This window comes from Rattus norvegicus, chromosome 14 (genome assembly GCF_036323735.1).
Source record: "Rattus norvegicus strain BN/NHsdMcwi chromosome 14, GRCr8, whole genome shotgun sequence".
Lineage (NCBI taxonomy): Eukaryota > Metazoa > Chordata > Mammalia > Rodentia > Muridae > Rattus > Rattus norvegicus.
In genome coordinates this window covers 4,807,454-4,824,559 of record NC_086032.1, presented here as the reverse complement: position 1 = coordinate 4,824,559, position 17,106 = coordinate 4,807,454, and the positions used below count along the sequence as shown (strand labels likewise).

The 17,106-nt window shown below is 42.6% G+C and overlaps 1 protein-coding gene across 4 annotated transcripts in view; it reads left to right on the top strand.

The window, feature by feature from the left end:
* The window catches only part of Abcg3l2 (ATP-binding cassette, subfamily G (WHITE), member 3-like 2), a 49,372-nt gene that overhangs the window by 22,865 nt on the left and 9,401 nt on the right, over positions 1–17,106 (top strand). For all 4 annotated transcript variants that reach the window (XM_039092155.2, NM_001419101.1, XM_063273322.1 and 1 more), the window contains 6 exons: positions 1,141–1,292; positions 2,187–2,258; positions 4,516–4,763; positions 7,303–7,385; positions 12,692–12,781; positions 14,182–14,303. In XM_039092155.2, coding sequence (XP_038948083.1) covers positions 1,141–1,292; positions 2,187–2,258; positions 4,516–4,763; positions 7,303–7,385; positions 12,692–12,781; positions 14,182–14,303 — 767 coding nt within the window. The remainder of the gene's footprint in view (positions 1–1,140; positions 1,293–2,186; positions 2,259–4,515; positions 4,764–7,302; positions 7,386–12,691; positions 12,782–14,181; positions 14,304–17,106) is intronic.

Genomic DNA, 17,106 nt, shown 5'->3' with positions numbered 1-17,106 from the left:
GCATATACCCAAAAGATGCTCCAACATACAGCAAAGACAAACACCCCACCATGTTCATAGTAGCCTTATTTATAATAGCCAGAAGCTGCAAAGATCCCAGATCCCCTTCAACAGAGAAAGGAATTCAAAAAATATTATAAAACAATGACTTCATGAAATTCATAGGCAAATGGAATGAACTAGAAAATATCATCCTGAGTGAGGTAACCTAATCACAGAAAAACACACATAGTATGCACTCATCAATAAGTAGATATTAGCCCAAAAGCTCGAATTATCCACGATGCAAGCCACAGACCACAGGAAGCTCAAGAAGAAGGATGAGCAAAATGCGGATGCTTCTACTCCTTTGTAAAAGGGAGACAAAAATATTCATAGGAGGATATATGGAGGAAAAGTTTAGAGCAAAAACAGAAGGAATGTACATTCAGAGCCTGCCCCACATGTGGCCCATGTATATACAACCACCAAAACTAGATAAGATTGATGAAGCTAAAAAATGCATGCTGAAAAGATCAGATTTAGATCTCTCTTGAGATACACAACCAAAGCATGTCAAATACAGTCAATGCTAGCAGCAAAACACTGAACTGAGAGCAGGACCCCATTGGGGGAATTAAAGGAAGGATTGAAAGAGCTGAAAGGGCTTGCAACCCCATTAGAAAAACAATGCCAAGGAACCAGAGCTTCCAGGGACTAAGCTAATACCATAAGAGGATACATAGACTGACCCAGGGATCCAACTGCATATGTAGCAGAGAATAGCTTTGTTGGGGCACCAGTGGAAGGGAAGCCCTTGGTCTTACCAAGGTTGGAACCCCAGTGCCAGGGAATATCAGCGGTGGTGGTAAGGGAGGGTGGATGGAGGTGACCACCCTTATGGGTGAGGGGGAGAGGGAAGGAATAGGGGATTTATGGACAGGAAATCCGGAAGGGGAATAACATTTGAAATGTAAATAAAGAAATATATCCAATAAAAAAATTTTAAACTAAAAAAAAAAAAAAACAAACAAAAAACCAAAAAGAAAAATTCCACCTGAAATGGGAATAAAGAGTGTAAGTTCAGGAATGAAATATTCTGACGAGAATTTCAAGGTTCTGGTGTCCAGCGACTTATCATGTCTCCTTCTCTGAACTTAGGATGTCGATGAAGGGAAAGACAATCATCTTCTCCATCAATCAGCCTCAGTACTCCATCTTCAGATTCTTTGATAGCCTCTCCTTAGTGGCTTCAGGAAAACTCATGTTTCATGGACCTGCACGGGACGCTCTGGAGTACTTCACATCTGCGGGTACGGTCGCCTGTTGCTGTGAGAGCTCCTCCATTCACAGGACCTGCAAAGAGAACAGGGGGTATCAGGGCTGCTGTTTGACTCTTGTGCAGACTTACTGAGTGTGGGTTTCTCCACTTTAAATACAGGTGGTTAATTTGGCGACAGGATGTTTTGATATTTTAACAGTCTGGGCTGTTGTTCAGGTCTCTTCTTTGGCGGAAGGGCCGGTTATCCACCATTTGAGTAGCTCCGGAAAGGCCGGTATCACAGTCTTCCTGTTCACACAGCAGATGGTGGTTGTCAGTTTCCCCTAGTGCTTGACCCACCTCTGAGGTGCTGCTGAGTTGTTACTAACTTAGTGGTGACTTTGTAGTTTGGGTTCAGGCCTTGCTTGGGGACTATAGAGACTTAAGTCTGATTTCATGTTTCTGCTCTGCTTGTTTTCTACAGAGTCAGATTGTATGGTGAGGTTTTTTTCAAAGATTCATGCATTTAGCTTTCTCTTTTAGAAGCATGAATGCAGTTGTGGAGGCTTCTCTGCCTCCTAGAGGATAGGCTTAGCTTTTTACTTTCCATCACTCTTTATTTGCTATCAGTTAATCATTGTCATTGAAAATGTACAAGGCTGGTGAGTCTGTGGAGTCCCATAAAATTTCAGGCTGAGTTCAAATGTTTCACAGGAAGACTTTGCATGTTTATCATACACATAAACATATATGTTACCTATACATTAGACAGGAAAGAGAGATTGCTGAAATATTGTATGAATTTCCATATGAATTATATATGGAAAAATAAATTAGTGAAGGGGAACAGGAAGAGGAGGAAGACATTAGACTGTGCCTTCCCTCCACTTCCCCACTCTCTGAGGGAGTGTCCTCAGGCTGTGTTCTTTGACTGCATTCTTTGTAGGTTACCCTGCAGACTTCTTCCTGGACATCATTAATGGAGGTTTCTGTGACACAGAGGAAGATGGCCATGAAGGTTTGTGAATCTCCTAGAGTCGCACAAGTTTGCCTACCTGATTTCATTTAAACACAACAAGGGTTCATTGGGATATAGCTTTTTATGTTAATTAAAATTAGCTGATAGACTTTGCTGTTGGTCAGTGCTGGGTGTGTTTGATATTATTTATGAAGGAACATTTCTCTGACATTGTCAGCAGTCATGACATCCGTTAGAAAGTCAATGCACTCATTGCTTTGCATATTATTCTTTTACTGCCTTAGATTAGGTTTGCTTAGGTGGCCAGGCCGGCCTCGCAAATGTGCTCTTTCTGCCTCACCTCCCAAGTACAGGAATTACAAGGTTTAACAGCTTATCACAGAAAGTCATCTGAGAGGAAGAAACCTCAATTAAGAAAATGCCCCCATAAGGTTGGGCTATAGACAAGTCTATAGAGTATTTTCTTAATTACTGATTGATTTGGATAGGCCTGACCCTATGAGTTGGCCCTGTAGCAGGTAAGCCAGCCCTAGGGCAAGAGAGTGGGAAAGCTGGCCCTGCCCCTCACCAGGGAAGTACAGTAGATCTGGCCAGGCTTAGGAAAGGGTGAGCCTGCCCTAAGGGTGGGAGAGCAGGAGAGCTGGTCTTGCCCCCTCTGGCTGCAGCACTCTAGAGAGTGGGCCTTGTATCTCACCTGGACACCACAGTAGAGCTAATTCTGGTGGCCTGGGGGGCTGGTGAGCTGGTTTTTAGGGCATGAGAGTGGGAGAAGTGGCCCTGTCTCTCACTGGTTACAACACTGGGTGAGCTGGCTGTGGTAGTGCTCACCCTGGGGATGAAGATACCAGAGAGCTGGTGGGCTGAGCAGCTCAGTTACCACAGAGGCCCAGACCCAGGGCCCACCCCAACCTCTGCTCCATCGTTGACCTGCTGGAGCTTGTGAAAGGGCTGCTCTAGTAGATCCAAAACTACAGGATCTCCACGACACAGGGCAACAGCAAGAAATCTGAGAGAAGTCCCTGTAACAATCCAGTATTGATAGTGCAGCAGAAGTCACAGGCCACAAAACAGACCAATAACTCTTTGCAATGGACGTTTGCAAGAGGGTGTTCTGTGTGACAAACTGTGACACACTGTAATTTAAGAAGGAAATTTGGCATTTTATACATTTGAATATACATTTGCATGTAGCAGAAAGCAGGCACCAGACCTCTGTATTAAGAAATGTAGATCTGTATGAGAATTCTTTGTTAAGAATTAGGGTCCAGAAGGGAAAAGGCCCTTCAGTTGCTCAATCCGTGGGATAATAAGAGTCATCAGGTCAGTTAGTGTATTAGTCATGGTCTTCTAGAGTCACAGGACCTAAGGAATGCTTCTGTATATCAAGGAAATTATTGTGATGACTTACAGTCTGTAGTCCAACTAACCCAACAATGGGCAGCTGTGAATGGGAAGTCCAAGAATCTAGTAGTTGCTCAGTCCCCACAAGGATGGGTGTCTTAGCTGCTCTTCTCTAGAAGTTGAGTTCCAACAGATGTGCTGACCAGTAAGTGCAAGCAGTCAAAGAAGAGTGAGTCGTCCTTCTTCCAATGTCCTTATGTAGGTCTCCAGCAAAAGGTGTGGCCCAGATTAAGGTCTGTACCACCAGTCCTGGATCTAAAACCTACTTTGTCCTAGGCTGACCTTGAACTCAGAGATCTCTTTGCCTCAGTCTCCTGGGATCAAAGGCATGTACTTCCTTGCCTGAGCCTAAGCTTTTCATGGCCACTATGCCTCAAGATCTCCATGCCAAGATCACAGAAACCTGTGCCTTCCAGCCTCAAGATGGGGATCACAGTTGTGCCTTCCATTTCTGTTCATTCTAGATGTAATCAAATTGACAGACAGGAATAGCCATCACAGTTAGGGATGCTCTTCTAGTTACCATAGCAATTGTTTCATTCTTACATTTTTGTGGGCTGAGGACGTAGGTCAGCCAGGAGAGTGCTCACCTAGCAAGCACAAAGCATGGAGTTTGGTTCCCAGCCCTGCATAACTGGATATGAAGGTGCATGCCAGTAACCACAGCATTTGAAACAGAATCAGGCGGACCAGTAGAAGTTTAAGGTCACCTTTGACACATAGCAACTTCGAGAGAGGCCTAGGTTACATAAGACAGTGTCAAAGAAAAATCCATACCTAACGAACGTGAAAAGACAACATAAAATACAGTTAGGAATTCGACATGCTACTCAACAGAAAGATCAGTTAAATTACTTTCTGCTCTTTCTTGTCTTTGTCCACATTCATCACAAAGTTGGAAACTATGAAGAACTTTTTGAGAGACAATATCAAGCCACAAAAAAATTGGTCAATATGTATGCCCAGTCCCGCTTACACAGTGACACAAGAGCCAGACTGGATCAAATCTTGGGGCAACAGCAGCTGGACAGGAACTCAGCTGTGGAGACCACATGTGCCACCCCTTTCTGGCATCAACTCATGTGGATTACCTATCAATCATTCAAAAATATCCGGGGTTTTCTACTGGTCACTGTGATTCAGGTAATCTGATGAATTACTTTAAATGTATTGTGAAAAACTCAATTGGGAACAATTGGTGTCTGTGTCAGTGACTTCTGGGTCACACTTGCCTTCTGCTATTGTCCATGTGTTTGTTGTTACATTGTTCTTGCTGTGTAGAAATGTTCACTACAGCAAGGAGAACATGATTAACTTCATCCTTATGGAAAAGGTGTATAGTGGTCGTTTTTCACTTAGAAGAACTATAATGGCTAATCCAAGTAGGACATTTGATTCAACGGTTGCATGAAGTAATGAGAGGCACACGTGGGAGTTCCTCTCAGCTGTATTCTTTATGTCACCAGTGCATCCTCAAGTTCAAGTACAGGCGTGAGTAAAGTGAGTACAAAGGATTTTTCGAGGTGCAACCTTCATGTGGGTAGGTGGATGGTAACTCCACAAACAGATAAAATTCGAAGCATGCCAGTTGAAAGAACGAACTTTGGAGAAAGTTTCAGTGGAGAAAGGGTGGAGATGGCCAGAGAAAGGGAGGGAAAGAAGAGTTGATCTGTAGCTGAAATCAGTCTGTGAGGAAACAATGCCATTGAACCCCTCTGAGGGGAGCCTGTGCATCTACTGCCTGAGCGATGAGTCTGTTGTGGAGGGCTGATCTCTTCTTTAGGAGCTGGTGTTTGAGAGCAGTAGCTACGCAGAGTCCAGTTTATACACAGTGCACCCAGACCTAACAAGACTCCTCCCTGTCAGCTGGGAACTGGAATGAGGGCACTCTCTGCTTTTCTTTAAACTGTCTCTCTAGCAATGGTCATCCTGCTTTAAAGTTTTTGTTATTGTAACATGAATCATGAATGTCACAGAAATGTAGTTCTCCCTGCTTACTTGGGCCAAAGCAATCTCATTTATATATTTCTTTCATGGTGTCTGTGTCGATGATGATGGTTCTGTGGTGTTATCTCTTGATTTCAGGGTCTTCACCATTAGAGGGTAAGCACTCTGCTGTGGGTCTGCATTTCCTTTCCTGTGCAATCATAATAGTCAGTTCACCTTGTTATGTCGTGGGTTTTACTTTATTATCACACTTGTAGCTTTTGTTGAATACGGATGGCGAGTTGTTGGCCGTGATGAAACCCTACCTAGTTCTTAACACATCTACACTTTTCATATTTCAATGTTGCTGCCTTCTATGTGTGTATGTGAGAATGTTGTCATTCACATTATCCTGTCAGTTGCTTCAAACACATTGGTCTTTATATTTGCACTTAGATGTCATAAAAGGGGCATTCTTATATTGTATCTCGTTGGGAAAAAAGGATCTGATATGGTTTGAAAACAAGTGAGTATTTACACTCATCAAATTGCGTCAACACTTGTTGAACAATGAGGCATTGACATGATGTAAGAAGTGAGTGTGTGTGTGTGCGAATGTATGTGAGTCAGTACGTGACTGTGAGAGTGTGTGAGTGTGTGTGTGTGTGAGTGTGTATGTGGCTGTGAGATTGTGTGAGTGTGTGTGAGTGTATGAGTGTGTGTGTGAGTGTGAGTGTGTGTATGCACATCTTATCAAGGCTAGGAATTGAGGACTACATTTTTAAATTTGTATTTACTCATTTTGTATACATGGTGGCATCTTATCTGCATGTATAACTGTGTCATTTGCATGCCAATGGAGGTTAGAAGAAGTTGTCAGGTCTTCTGGAACTTGAGTTTCTGGTGCTTGTGAGAAGTCTTTCGAGTGCTCTGCAAGAGCAGCAAATGTTCTTAACTGCTGGGCCAGACCTCCAAGCCCTGGATTTGGGTTTTCAGTTTAAGTTATCATATGTTTCATGAAAGAATATTTTCCTTTAGATTATAATTTCTTGTTTTTAAAAAGTAGCGAGATGAATAACAGAATATCTCAGATGAGTTGCAGCATCGTGTCACCTCACCCCTTAGCTAAGTGAAGCCTGTTTTAAAGCCATTTGACCCTCAGACCAGAAGCTGTGCAGCCTTTCTATTAGCTGTCTGCACAGAGTACATGGGGAGCCGAGGGTTAGCAGGAGAGGGGTGAGACTCATTGAACACAGGCCCCCTCTGCTGATGTGATGGAGCTGCCCTGACAGAGATGATAGACAGCAGAAGCACTGGGTGCTGCAGAGCTAGCCGTGGGAATACAGGCTGGCAGCTGTAATGCTCCGTGTTGCACAGGCACAGACTTCCCAGAGGTTCCACACGTAAGGAAAAGCTCACCCCTGCTCAGCACACAAATGCACTGTTAGAAACTGTGTCACAAGTGGATTTTAATTTTATTATTTACCTTCACTCACCAGTCCCCCTGGGGTACAGGGAGAAACCTTCACTTTTCCAGAGTCTGTAATGTTAGGGCCTCAGATTGCAGGGCCCTCAACTTTCCATTTAACATGCTATCAGTCTATAAACATGCGTGTTTTGTATTCTCCCAGGATTCTGGTCAAAATATGCTGTCAGATATGATTAGAAACCACATATCTTAAAGTAATGGACAACGTGTTGAGTACTTTCTACTCCTAATGGAAACTTCCCTTTTTTCTCATTTTCTCTTCCATAGGCTGTTATCAAAGTCACACTGGCAGCACTGGTAGGCATCACTTTCCAGTTCCTGGAAAATGATTGTAATGAAGTCCAGATAAGGTAAGCAAATTTGGGTCCTGACTTTGAGACAGGGCTGTCATTTTTGTCAAGCTTATTTATATATCCACAGAGACTTGGAATTCGAGGCGAGTAGGCGTTCATTAGGTGGTCGGATATGCGGTACATTGAATGCCAAGCGGGAGAGCTCACGATTCCTGTATTTGTGTGTGGAACCTATACATACCTATACATCGTTCACATTTTTAAATCCTCATCTTATATATTCCATCCCTGCCACATTTCCCTCCCTCCGCTCCCCCCAGTCTCTCGCCCTACCTCCTCTCTCTCCCAGACGCACCCCCATCTCTTCTCCAAAGAAAGAGCAGGCCTCCCAGTGACACCAACCAAACATGGAATAAAAAGCTTCAAGAAGACTTGTCATATACCCTCCTATCACGGCTAGATAAGGCAGCCCAAAAGGAAGGAATGGTTTTGGTGTATGTGACTCTAGCCACAATCTAAACATAAGGGCAATTCTTCACCTTCCTACATGGAGTCCCATAGTTCTGGGAGAAGACACACACACACACACACACACACACACACACACACACACACACACACACACACACAGCAAAACAAATTACTCTCAATTCCTGGCAACCACCACTCTATTGTCTGTCTTTGAATCTGACTAATATGGGACCCTGAATTGGAGTCATGATGCATTTGTGGTTTGTTATGGGTTTGATTAGGTCCTTCTTTGTTCTGGTTGACTTGATTCCATTAGTGTAAAGTCTTCAGGACTCATCAAAAGGGCATGTGTAGGGATTTCTCGGACTCTATAGGATATATATAGAATAATTGTATTTGTGTGCACATGCTGTTGCTTCTCATTCGTTTGCGCCTGGAAATGTGTTTTTTTCTTACCTTTGCCTACTATGAAAGATGCTGCTGCGTGGGCAATACATGTGTTTAGGTACTGGAATTTTGACCTTACAATAGAGGGCTAGAGTTGACACACCATAAGGCCACTGTGTTATTTGAGGTACTCATATCCTGTCTCCAATCCACTGTACTGTTTTATATTCTTACCAGCAGAACACAAGGGCTGAAGTATGTCTACATTCTCACACAAGTATATTCTTTCTTGCCTAGAACAAGGAATTGTTCTAAGCATCCATTGGATGCTTTAAAAATTCTTTGTACAACCCCCTTTGCCATTTTAAATTAGTTAATTTTCTTTTCATTCCAAATTTATGTATTTATTTGTTTATTTATTTATTTAGTGTGTGTATGTGTGTGGGCATGTATGTCCTACAGTATGCATGTGGAAGACAGAGGACAGTTCACAAGAGCTTATCTGCCCACCACTTGGGCTTCAGGGATTGCTTGCAGGTCATCAAGCTTGGCATAGTTATCTTACCTTCTAAACCATCTCACTGGACTTGGATTATACTTTGCTATTAAGTTATAGTTATTTTTGCTCCTGAAATATGAACCCCTCACCACATACATGATGCACACACATTTTCTCCCCTCTGTGTGTTGCCTTTTTAGTCTGTTGATAGTGCCTTTGGTGCAGGGATGCCTTTAGCTTACCCATCTGTTCTGCATTTGTGGCTTCGGGTCAATATTCCTGAATACATTTGGTTTGTTTGAATGTGAGTGTTGGGTAACAGATGGGATTCAGTTAGTCTGACTTCTCATATAGCTGTCATTATTATGGTTGTTGTCTAGTTTGAGTTATCATATGGTCTTAAAGATATCCTCTGTTTTTAATTGGATATTTTCTTTATTTACATTTCTGATGTTATCCTCTTTCCTGGTTTCCCCTCCATAAATCCCATATTCCTGCTTCTATGAGGGTACTTGCCCACCCAACCACCCACTCCCTCCCACCTCCCCACCTGGCATTCTCCTACACTGGAGCATCAAGCCTTCACAGGATCAAAGGCCTCTCCTCCCATTGATGACCCACAAGGCCCTCCTCTGCTACACATGGGGCTGGAGCCATGGGTCCCTCCATGTGTACTCTTTGGTTGGTGTTTTAGACCCTGGGAAGTCTGGTTGGTTGACATTATTGTTCTTCCTAGGGTGTTGCAAATTCTTTCATCTCCTTCAGTCCTTTCTATAACTTCTCCATTGGGAACCCCATTCTGTGGATTGTATCTTGGGTATTCTGAACTTTTGGGGTAATATCCACTTATCAGTGAGTGTGTGCCATGTGTGTTCTTTTGTGATTGGATTACCTCACTCAGGATGATATTTTCTAGTTCCATCCATTTGCCTATGAATTTCATGAAGTCATTGTTTTTAATAGCTGAATAGAACTCCATTGTGTAAATGTACCACAATTTCTGTACTTATTCCTCTGTTGAAGGGCATCTGGGTTCTTTCCAGCTTCTGGCTGTTATAAATAAGGCTGCTATGAACATAGTGGAGCATGTGTCCTTGTTGTATGTTCGAACATCTTTTGGGTATATGCCCAGGAGTGGTATAGCTGGGCCCTCAGGGAGTACTATGTCCAATTTTCTGAGGAACTTCCAGACTGATTTCTAGAGTGGTTGTACCAGTCTGCAATCCCACCAACAATGGAGGAGTGTTCCTCTTTCTCCACATTCATTCCAGCATCTGCAGTCACCTGAGTTTTTGATCTTAGCCATTTTGACTGGTGTGAGGTGGAATCTCAGAGTTGTTTTGATTTTTATTTCTATGATGACTAAAGATGCTGGACATTTCTTTTGGTGCTTCTCAGCCATTCAATATTCCTCATTTGAGAACTCTTTGTTTAGCTCTGTACCCCCCTTTAAATAGGGTTCTTTGATTCTCTGGAGTCTAACTTCTTGTGTTCTTTCTATATACTTGACATTAGCCCTCTCTCACATGTAGGATTGATAAAGATCTTTTCTCAATCTGTTGGTTGCCATTATGTCTAATGACAGTGTCCTTTGCATTACAGAAGCTTTGCAATTTTATGAAGTCCTATTTATTGATTCTTGATCTTAGAGCAAAAGCCATTGGTGTTCTCTTCAGTAGAATTTCCCCAGTGCCCATATGTTTGAGGCTTTTCACCACTTTTTCTTCTATTAGTTTGAGTGTATCTGGTTTTATGTGGAGGTCATTGATCCATTTGGACTTAAGCTTTGTACAGGGTGATAATAATGGATCAATCTGCATTCTTCTACACACTGACCTCCAGTTGAACCAGCACCATTTGTTGAAAATGCTATCTTTTTTCCACTGTATGGTTTTAGGTCCTTTGTCAAAGATCAAGTGACTAGAGGTATGTGGGTTCATTTCTGTGTCTTCAGTTCTATTCTATTGATCTACCTGCTGTACCAATACTATACAGTTTTTATCACTATTGCTCTGTAATACAGCTTGAGATTAGGGATGGTGATTTCCCCCAGAAGTTCTTTTATTGTTGAGAATAGTTTTTGGTATCCTGGGTTTTCTGTTATTCCCAATGAATTTGCAAATTGCTTTTTCTAACTATGTGAAGGATATGCTAGTATACTTAAGTGACCCCTGACACGTGTGTCCAGTAAACACAAGACAGCAAGGGGCTTTTATTCCCTTCTATTCAGTATTATATGAACTCAAATTATTTCTTCATAAATATGCATGCCTGAATTCATTTTTTTTGCACTCTTAGGAGACTTTGAAACTTTTCAGGAAGATGGTTGTCCTATTTTAGGAATAATCATCTTTAAGGGTCATCTTTAATAATCATCTATGGCAACTCTGTGGCGATGTCCCCAGCTCTTGAGAGGGGATTCCCTCCGCTGTCTCATTCTTCTTCATCTGTGAAAGCAAAGTGGCTAACTGAATGTGAAAACCCCTTGGAGTTTTATTTCAGTTTCTCTTTTTGTATATTAGGAAAGATACTTAACAATTTTGTTAGTCAGACCAAAGTGGTGGATTGGGTTGGCATGTCTAAATACCACAAGCTCAGTGGATTTAAAACTAAATGTGTCCGTACATTGCAGTGTGAGAGTCTAAGGGGAAGCTTCTGCCATGGTCTCTTCCTGTCTGGGCACCTTCTCTCAGGGCCCTCTCATGGCAGAGGTGGCATTGCTGAGTCTTCCCCTAATGAGGACACAGACCACACTGTGGGGCTCTACTCTTGTCATTTCATCTAAAGCTAATTAATTCCCAAAAGACACACTAAAAGGTCATTATATCAGGGAACATTATCAAATTGTTGAATTTTTAGAAGACATACTTCAACCCATAGATACTTCATGGGACTCACACTTTCTGAGGGATAATTTTAAAAATCAGAACAGTTCTACATTTTTCCTTTTAAAAATATTTATTTAATTTTTTACATATATGAGTGTTTGCATGCACATCTCTCTGTGTCCTGTGTGTGTGCCTTGGTGCCATGATGATCAGATAAAGGCATCAGATCCCGTCTTAGCTGAGGTCACTCTTACTGCATTGAGACACCATGACCTAAAGCCAAGTTGGGGAGGAAAGGGTTTGATTGCTTTTATTTCCACATTGTAGTCCATCACTGAAGTAAGTCAAGACAATATCTCACACAGGGCAGCAACCTGGAAGCAGGAACTCAGGCAGAGATCATGGAAGGTGCTGTTTCCTGGCTTGTTCTCCATGAATTGTTCAGCCTGCTTTCCTATAGAACCCAGAACCACAGCCCAGGGATGCTACCAACCACTGTGAACTGGGTTCTCCTATGCCAATCCCTAATTAGGAAAATTTTCTGCAGGCTTGCCTACAACTGGATCTTTTGGAAGCATTTTCTCAGTTCTCTCCTCTCAGATAATTCTAGCTTTGTCAAATTGACATGAAACTAGCTGGTACAGGATCCCCTGCAACTCTAGTGACAGATGGTTGTGACCTTCCCTGTGGGTGCAAACCTGGGTCTATTGCAAGCACTCTTTACTGTGAAGTCACCTCTCCAGGCCTGCTATCTATCTATCTATCTATCTATCTATCTATCTATCTATCTATCTATCATCTATCATCTATCAATGTCAATCATCTCTCATCTATCTATCATCTATTTATGGATCTAATCTATCTATTAATCATCTAACTTTGCCATCTATCTATTGATATCAACCATCTATCATCCATCCATTTGTCTGTCTGTCTTTCTTTCTGTCTGTCTGTCTACCTATCATCTATCTATGGATCTAACATATCTATCTGCATCTATATATCGATATCAACTATCTATCTATCTATCTATCTATCTATCATCTATCTATCTACTATCACCTATCTAAAAGAAATGTCTGTGCAATGTCATTTAATCTACAGAGCAAGCTGTGTTGGGAGGAAACTGTCTTAATGTTGAATTTACTGTTTGTTTTTCCTCCATTCTCTCTCAACAGAGCCGGCCTCCTTTACCTGCTCACAATCTTCCAGTGCATCGCAAGTGTGGGTGTAGGCAAGCTCTTTGTGATTGACAGGGATCGCTTTCTGTGAGTAGCCCCTGCTGCAACAGGCATCAGCCGCTGGTGATCAAAACCACTACATTCATAGTTGGACCTAGAGCTTTATCTCAGGAGTTACCAATATTTCTCCTGGTTTGTTTTGGTTGAAAAAATAAATTATGAAATTTTGTGTTTATCACGTGGTACCATGTGTTTCAAAGTATGTATAGAGATTACTAATATTGACTGAAGAAGTGGGTGGGTATTCAAGAGCAGAGGTATCTGCAACTCAGTGGAAGTTGGAAGTTGGGATGTGGTCACCAGGTCTCAGTGCTGTAGACAAAGCAGCAGTAGGAAGATGAAAATCATTCATGCATCCGTAAAATGATGTCAGGTTTTTGGTAGAGCTTTAATATAGTGGTTTACAGGAAATTGGAGTTGGAGAGCTAAACCTGCACAGGAACGAGGGTGTGCACCGCCCTTGGACAAAGGGCAAGAAAGAGTCAGAGAGATGCTCTATAGTGAACAGCTGTCTGCTCTCCTGTGCTTGTCAAACACGGAAGAAGACTTCCCGTGTGGCATATACTAAGGACTCACATTTGCCTACAAGCGCTTGCCAAGAAAAGAATCATCAGAGAGGAGCGGAGGGCATAGCTCAGTTGGTAGAGTGCTTGCTTAGCATATGAAACCCTGGGGAAGACTCACAGTACCACATTAACCTCAGCAGGGAGATATTCCATAATTCTAGAATTTGGGGATGGGACAGGAGGATGGCCATTTTAGCTACACATGGAGTTTGAGGTCAGCCTGCACGAGTGGTCCTTTCTCAAAATCAAAACAAAACAAAATCAGAGATATAATGAAGACATGGTCAGGGACGAGCCTGGAGTTTGGAATGGCTTGGGGGTAGCTGCTAGGAAAGGGAAGGACTAGGTATGGTAGCTGGTGAGGATTCATGGTTGTAAAGTGAGATTATTGAAGGAAGAAGTCTTTCCTTAAATGAGAGATGCAGAAGAGAAGGATGTAGTGGCTGTAGGGTGACCTCAGAGGGGCAGTGTCACCTTCCTCATAAGAATGGCATGGTGAGGAGTCTCCATGACTACTGACTGAAGTGAGGTACTGAGAGCTGAAGTACCTCAGGGAGCCAGCCTCAGAGGAGCAGAGTCTCTGAGGAGAGTGCAAACATCGGACTGTTTCCCCACAGGGGCTGCTCTGTGGCCTAGTGGACCAAATGGGATTCCTTTGATTGGAGTCACAGTGAGAATGCCACAAGGGTGGTGGCCTAGAGATGCTGGATCAAAGAATGGGAGGTATATGGGAGTTGCCTGAAGCACTGGGACACTGTCTTCATAGTCTCCCTGTGGTATCAGAGGTCAGGCTAGCCATCACCTCACCTGTGCTTGTTGGACCAATCTATGGATGTATAACGAAGACTTTTGTTTCTGTAGACATGAGCACACCAGTGGATACTACAGAATGTCATGCTATTTCTTTGGGAAATTGCTGGCTGACCTAATACCCAGGAGGCTGTTGCCAAGTACTATAGTACTCATAACATACTTCATAGCAGGTGAGCAACAAAACCAGAGAATGAATCTTTAGGCTTTGATGAGCATGTTTTGCTTTGTACAACCGTGATAAGTCTGAAAGTAAGAAATGGTTTCTCCACTGTGTGTGGTTTTCAACAGGTGATTGATGCGAGTACAGTCTCCAAGACTCCTTAACAAAAAAAACACCAAAAGCTGTTTATGAAACTTTGTTCTTACTGAGAGATTTTGTACATTATGACGAATGTAGAAATAGCTCTCAAATTTGAGGCAGAGCTAATGGACCGACATTTATTATTAGTTATCTCTCCATATGTATTTTAAAAGATTAATTTTCTTTTGTGTGTTTGAGCCCTCCTCTTTTTCTGTGTGTGTGTTTGTGTTTGTGTGTGTGTCCTAACTGAACACAGCACCTGGGAGACCAGAGGAGGATGCCAAATCACCTAGAACTGGAGTTACAGGGGAATGTGAGCTACCATGTGGGTGCTGGGAACTGAATCCAGGGCCTCTGCAAGAATGACACATGCTCTGAGTCACTGAGACACGTCTCTAGCTAACCATATATTTTTGTTTTTGTATGTGTCTTTATGTGAGTAAAATATTGAAAAGTGGATAATACCTCATACACATGTATGTGTAAAAAGACTAATGTGTACACTGTTTTACGGTACCAGCTTGCCAAGTAAAAGGACAGTGGATGGGGTTTGTTGAAAGGAAATGATAGAGATCATTACTTAGAACATGTGCACATTTTTGTGTTTTATGGTTAGGCTTCATCCTCGACTCTAGAATTTCCAAATTTTTAACATACACATACATCATTTCTAAATGAGTACAGATAAAGCTTTTTCACCAGGATACATGCACGCCATGATACATGTATACCATAACACAAGCACAGCATGACACATGTACACAATGATACATGTACACACTATGATACATGTATACCATGGCACATGCACAGCCTGACACATGCACAGCATGAAACATGTACACTCTTACATGTGCACATCATGATACATCCAGACCATGGCCCATGTACACATGGCCAATGAACACCATGGCACATGAATACCAACACACATGTACACCATGATGCATGTACACCATAACACAAGCATGTCAAAACATATGCACAGCAGGACACATGTACACTATTACACATGTACACTATGACACATGCACACCAGACACATGCATACCAGCCATAATCACACCAGTATTTATGCATATCTTGGTACACGTAAAGCATGACACACGCACACCATGACACATGCAGACCATTGCCCATGTACGAATGGCCAATGAACACCATGGCACATGAATATCAACACATGTGCACACCATGATGCATGCAGAACATGGCATATGCACACCATTACATGTGCACACTATGTCACACGCACACCATAACAGATGTATACTATGGCACATACACACCATGGCATAAACACAGTGTGAGACATAAACACAATACTTGCACACTGTGACACATGCACACCATAACACATGCTCACGATGAAACATGCACAACATGACACATGCACACCACTACACATGCACATCATTAACATGCGCAAGATGGCACATGCAGACCATAACACATGTATACCATGACACATGCATATAGTGATAGGTGCATACTCTGATACATACACACCATGACGTATTCGCACTATGATAAATGCACACCGTGGCACATGAAAATCCTAACACGTTCACTCCCTGACACATGCACACCGTGATACATGTATACCATGCCAAATGCACACCATGACCCATGAAAACCATGCCATATGAACACTGTGACACATGTACATCATGACGGATGCACACCATGGCACATGATGCACACCATGATACGTGCATACAGTGGCACGTGCAAACCTGACAGTAAACATCATGATATATGGACACCATAGAACACACCACGACACTTGTAGACCATCGCATCGCACACCATGACATATGCACTCCATGCCACATACACACAATCACACATGCATGGCATGCCATATGCACACCCTTGCGCATGCACACAGTCCCATATCTATACCATGGCACATGAACACCATCACATATGCACACCATGGCACATGAACACCATCACACACACACACCATGACATATGCACACCCTGGCACATGCACACAGTCCCATATCCATACCATGGCACATGAACACCATCACACACACACACACACACACACACACACACACACAAACACACACACACCATGACATATGCACACCATTGCAAATGCACACAGTCCCATAGGCACACCATGGCACATGAACACCATGGCCCACATACAACACGCACACCACGACACTACACACCCATATCCACACCATGATAATAATAAGAATAATTTCTAAACAATTAGGGATGGAATTCAGCTTCTTCAGATTCTATCTTGTTTCCCTGTGACTATTATAAAAACACATGACCAATGTGTCAGCTCTGTAAAGATTATGAATCAGCTTATGAAGCTTACTGCCCTCCTCTGTAGTTGTGCAATTTTCTAGAGAAAAATAAAGCTGGAGGCACCTTCCCGTTGCTAAGGGTGAAAACCACCATCTGCAAGTTTGTTCAAATCGTTGCCTTAGACGACTTACCACACATCAAGAAAGGAAGTCAGGGTGGGAACTCAAGCAGGAACCTGGAGGCAGGAGCTGAAGCTGAGGCCACAGAATAATGCTTCCTACTAGCTGGCTTGCTCCTAAAGACAGGGGCACAGCACGGCGCATGCACCCCGTATTTTAAAATAGAATTTAAAAACCCTGTATATGAATTCTCTGTGGTCACGTGGAAGGAACTGA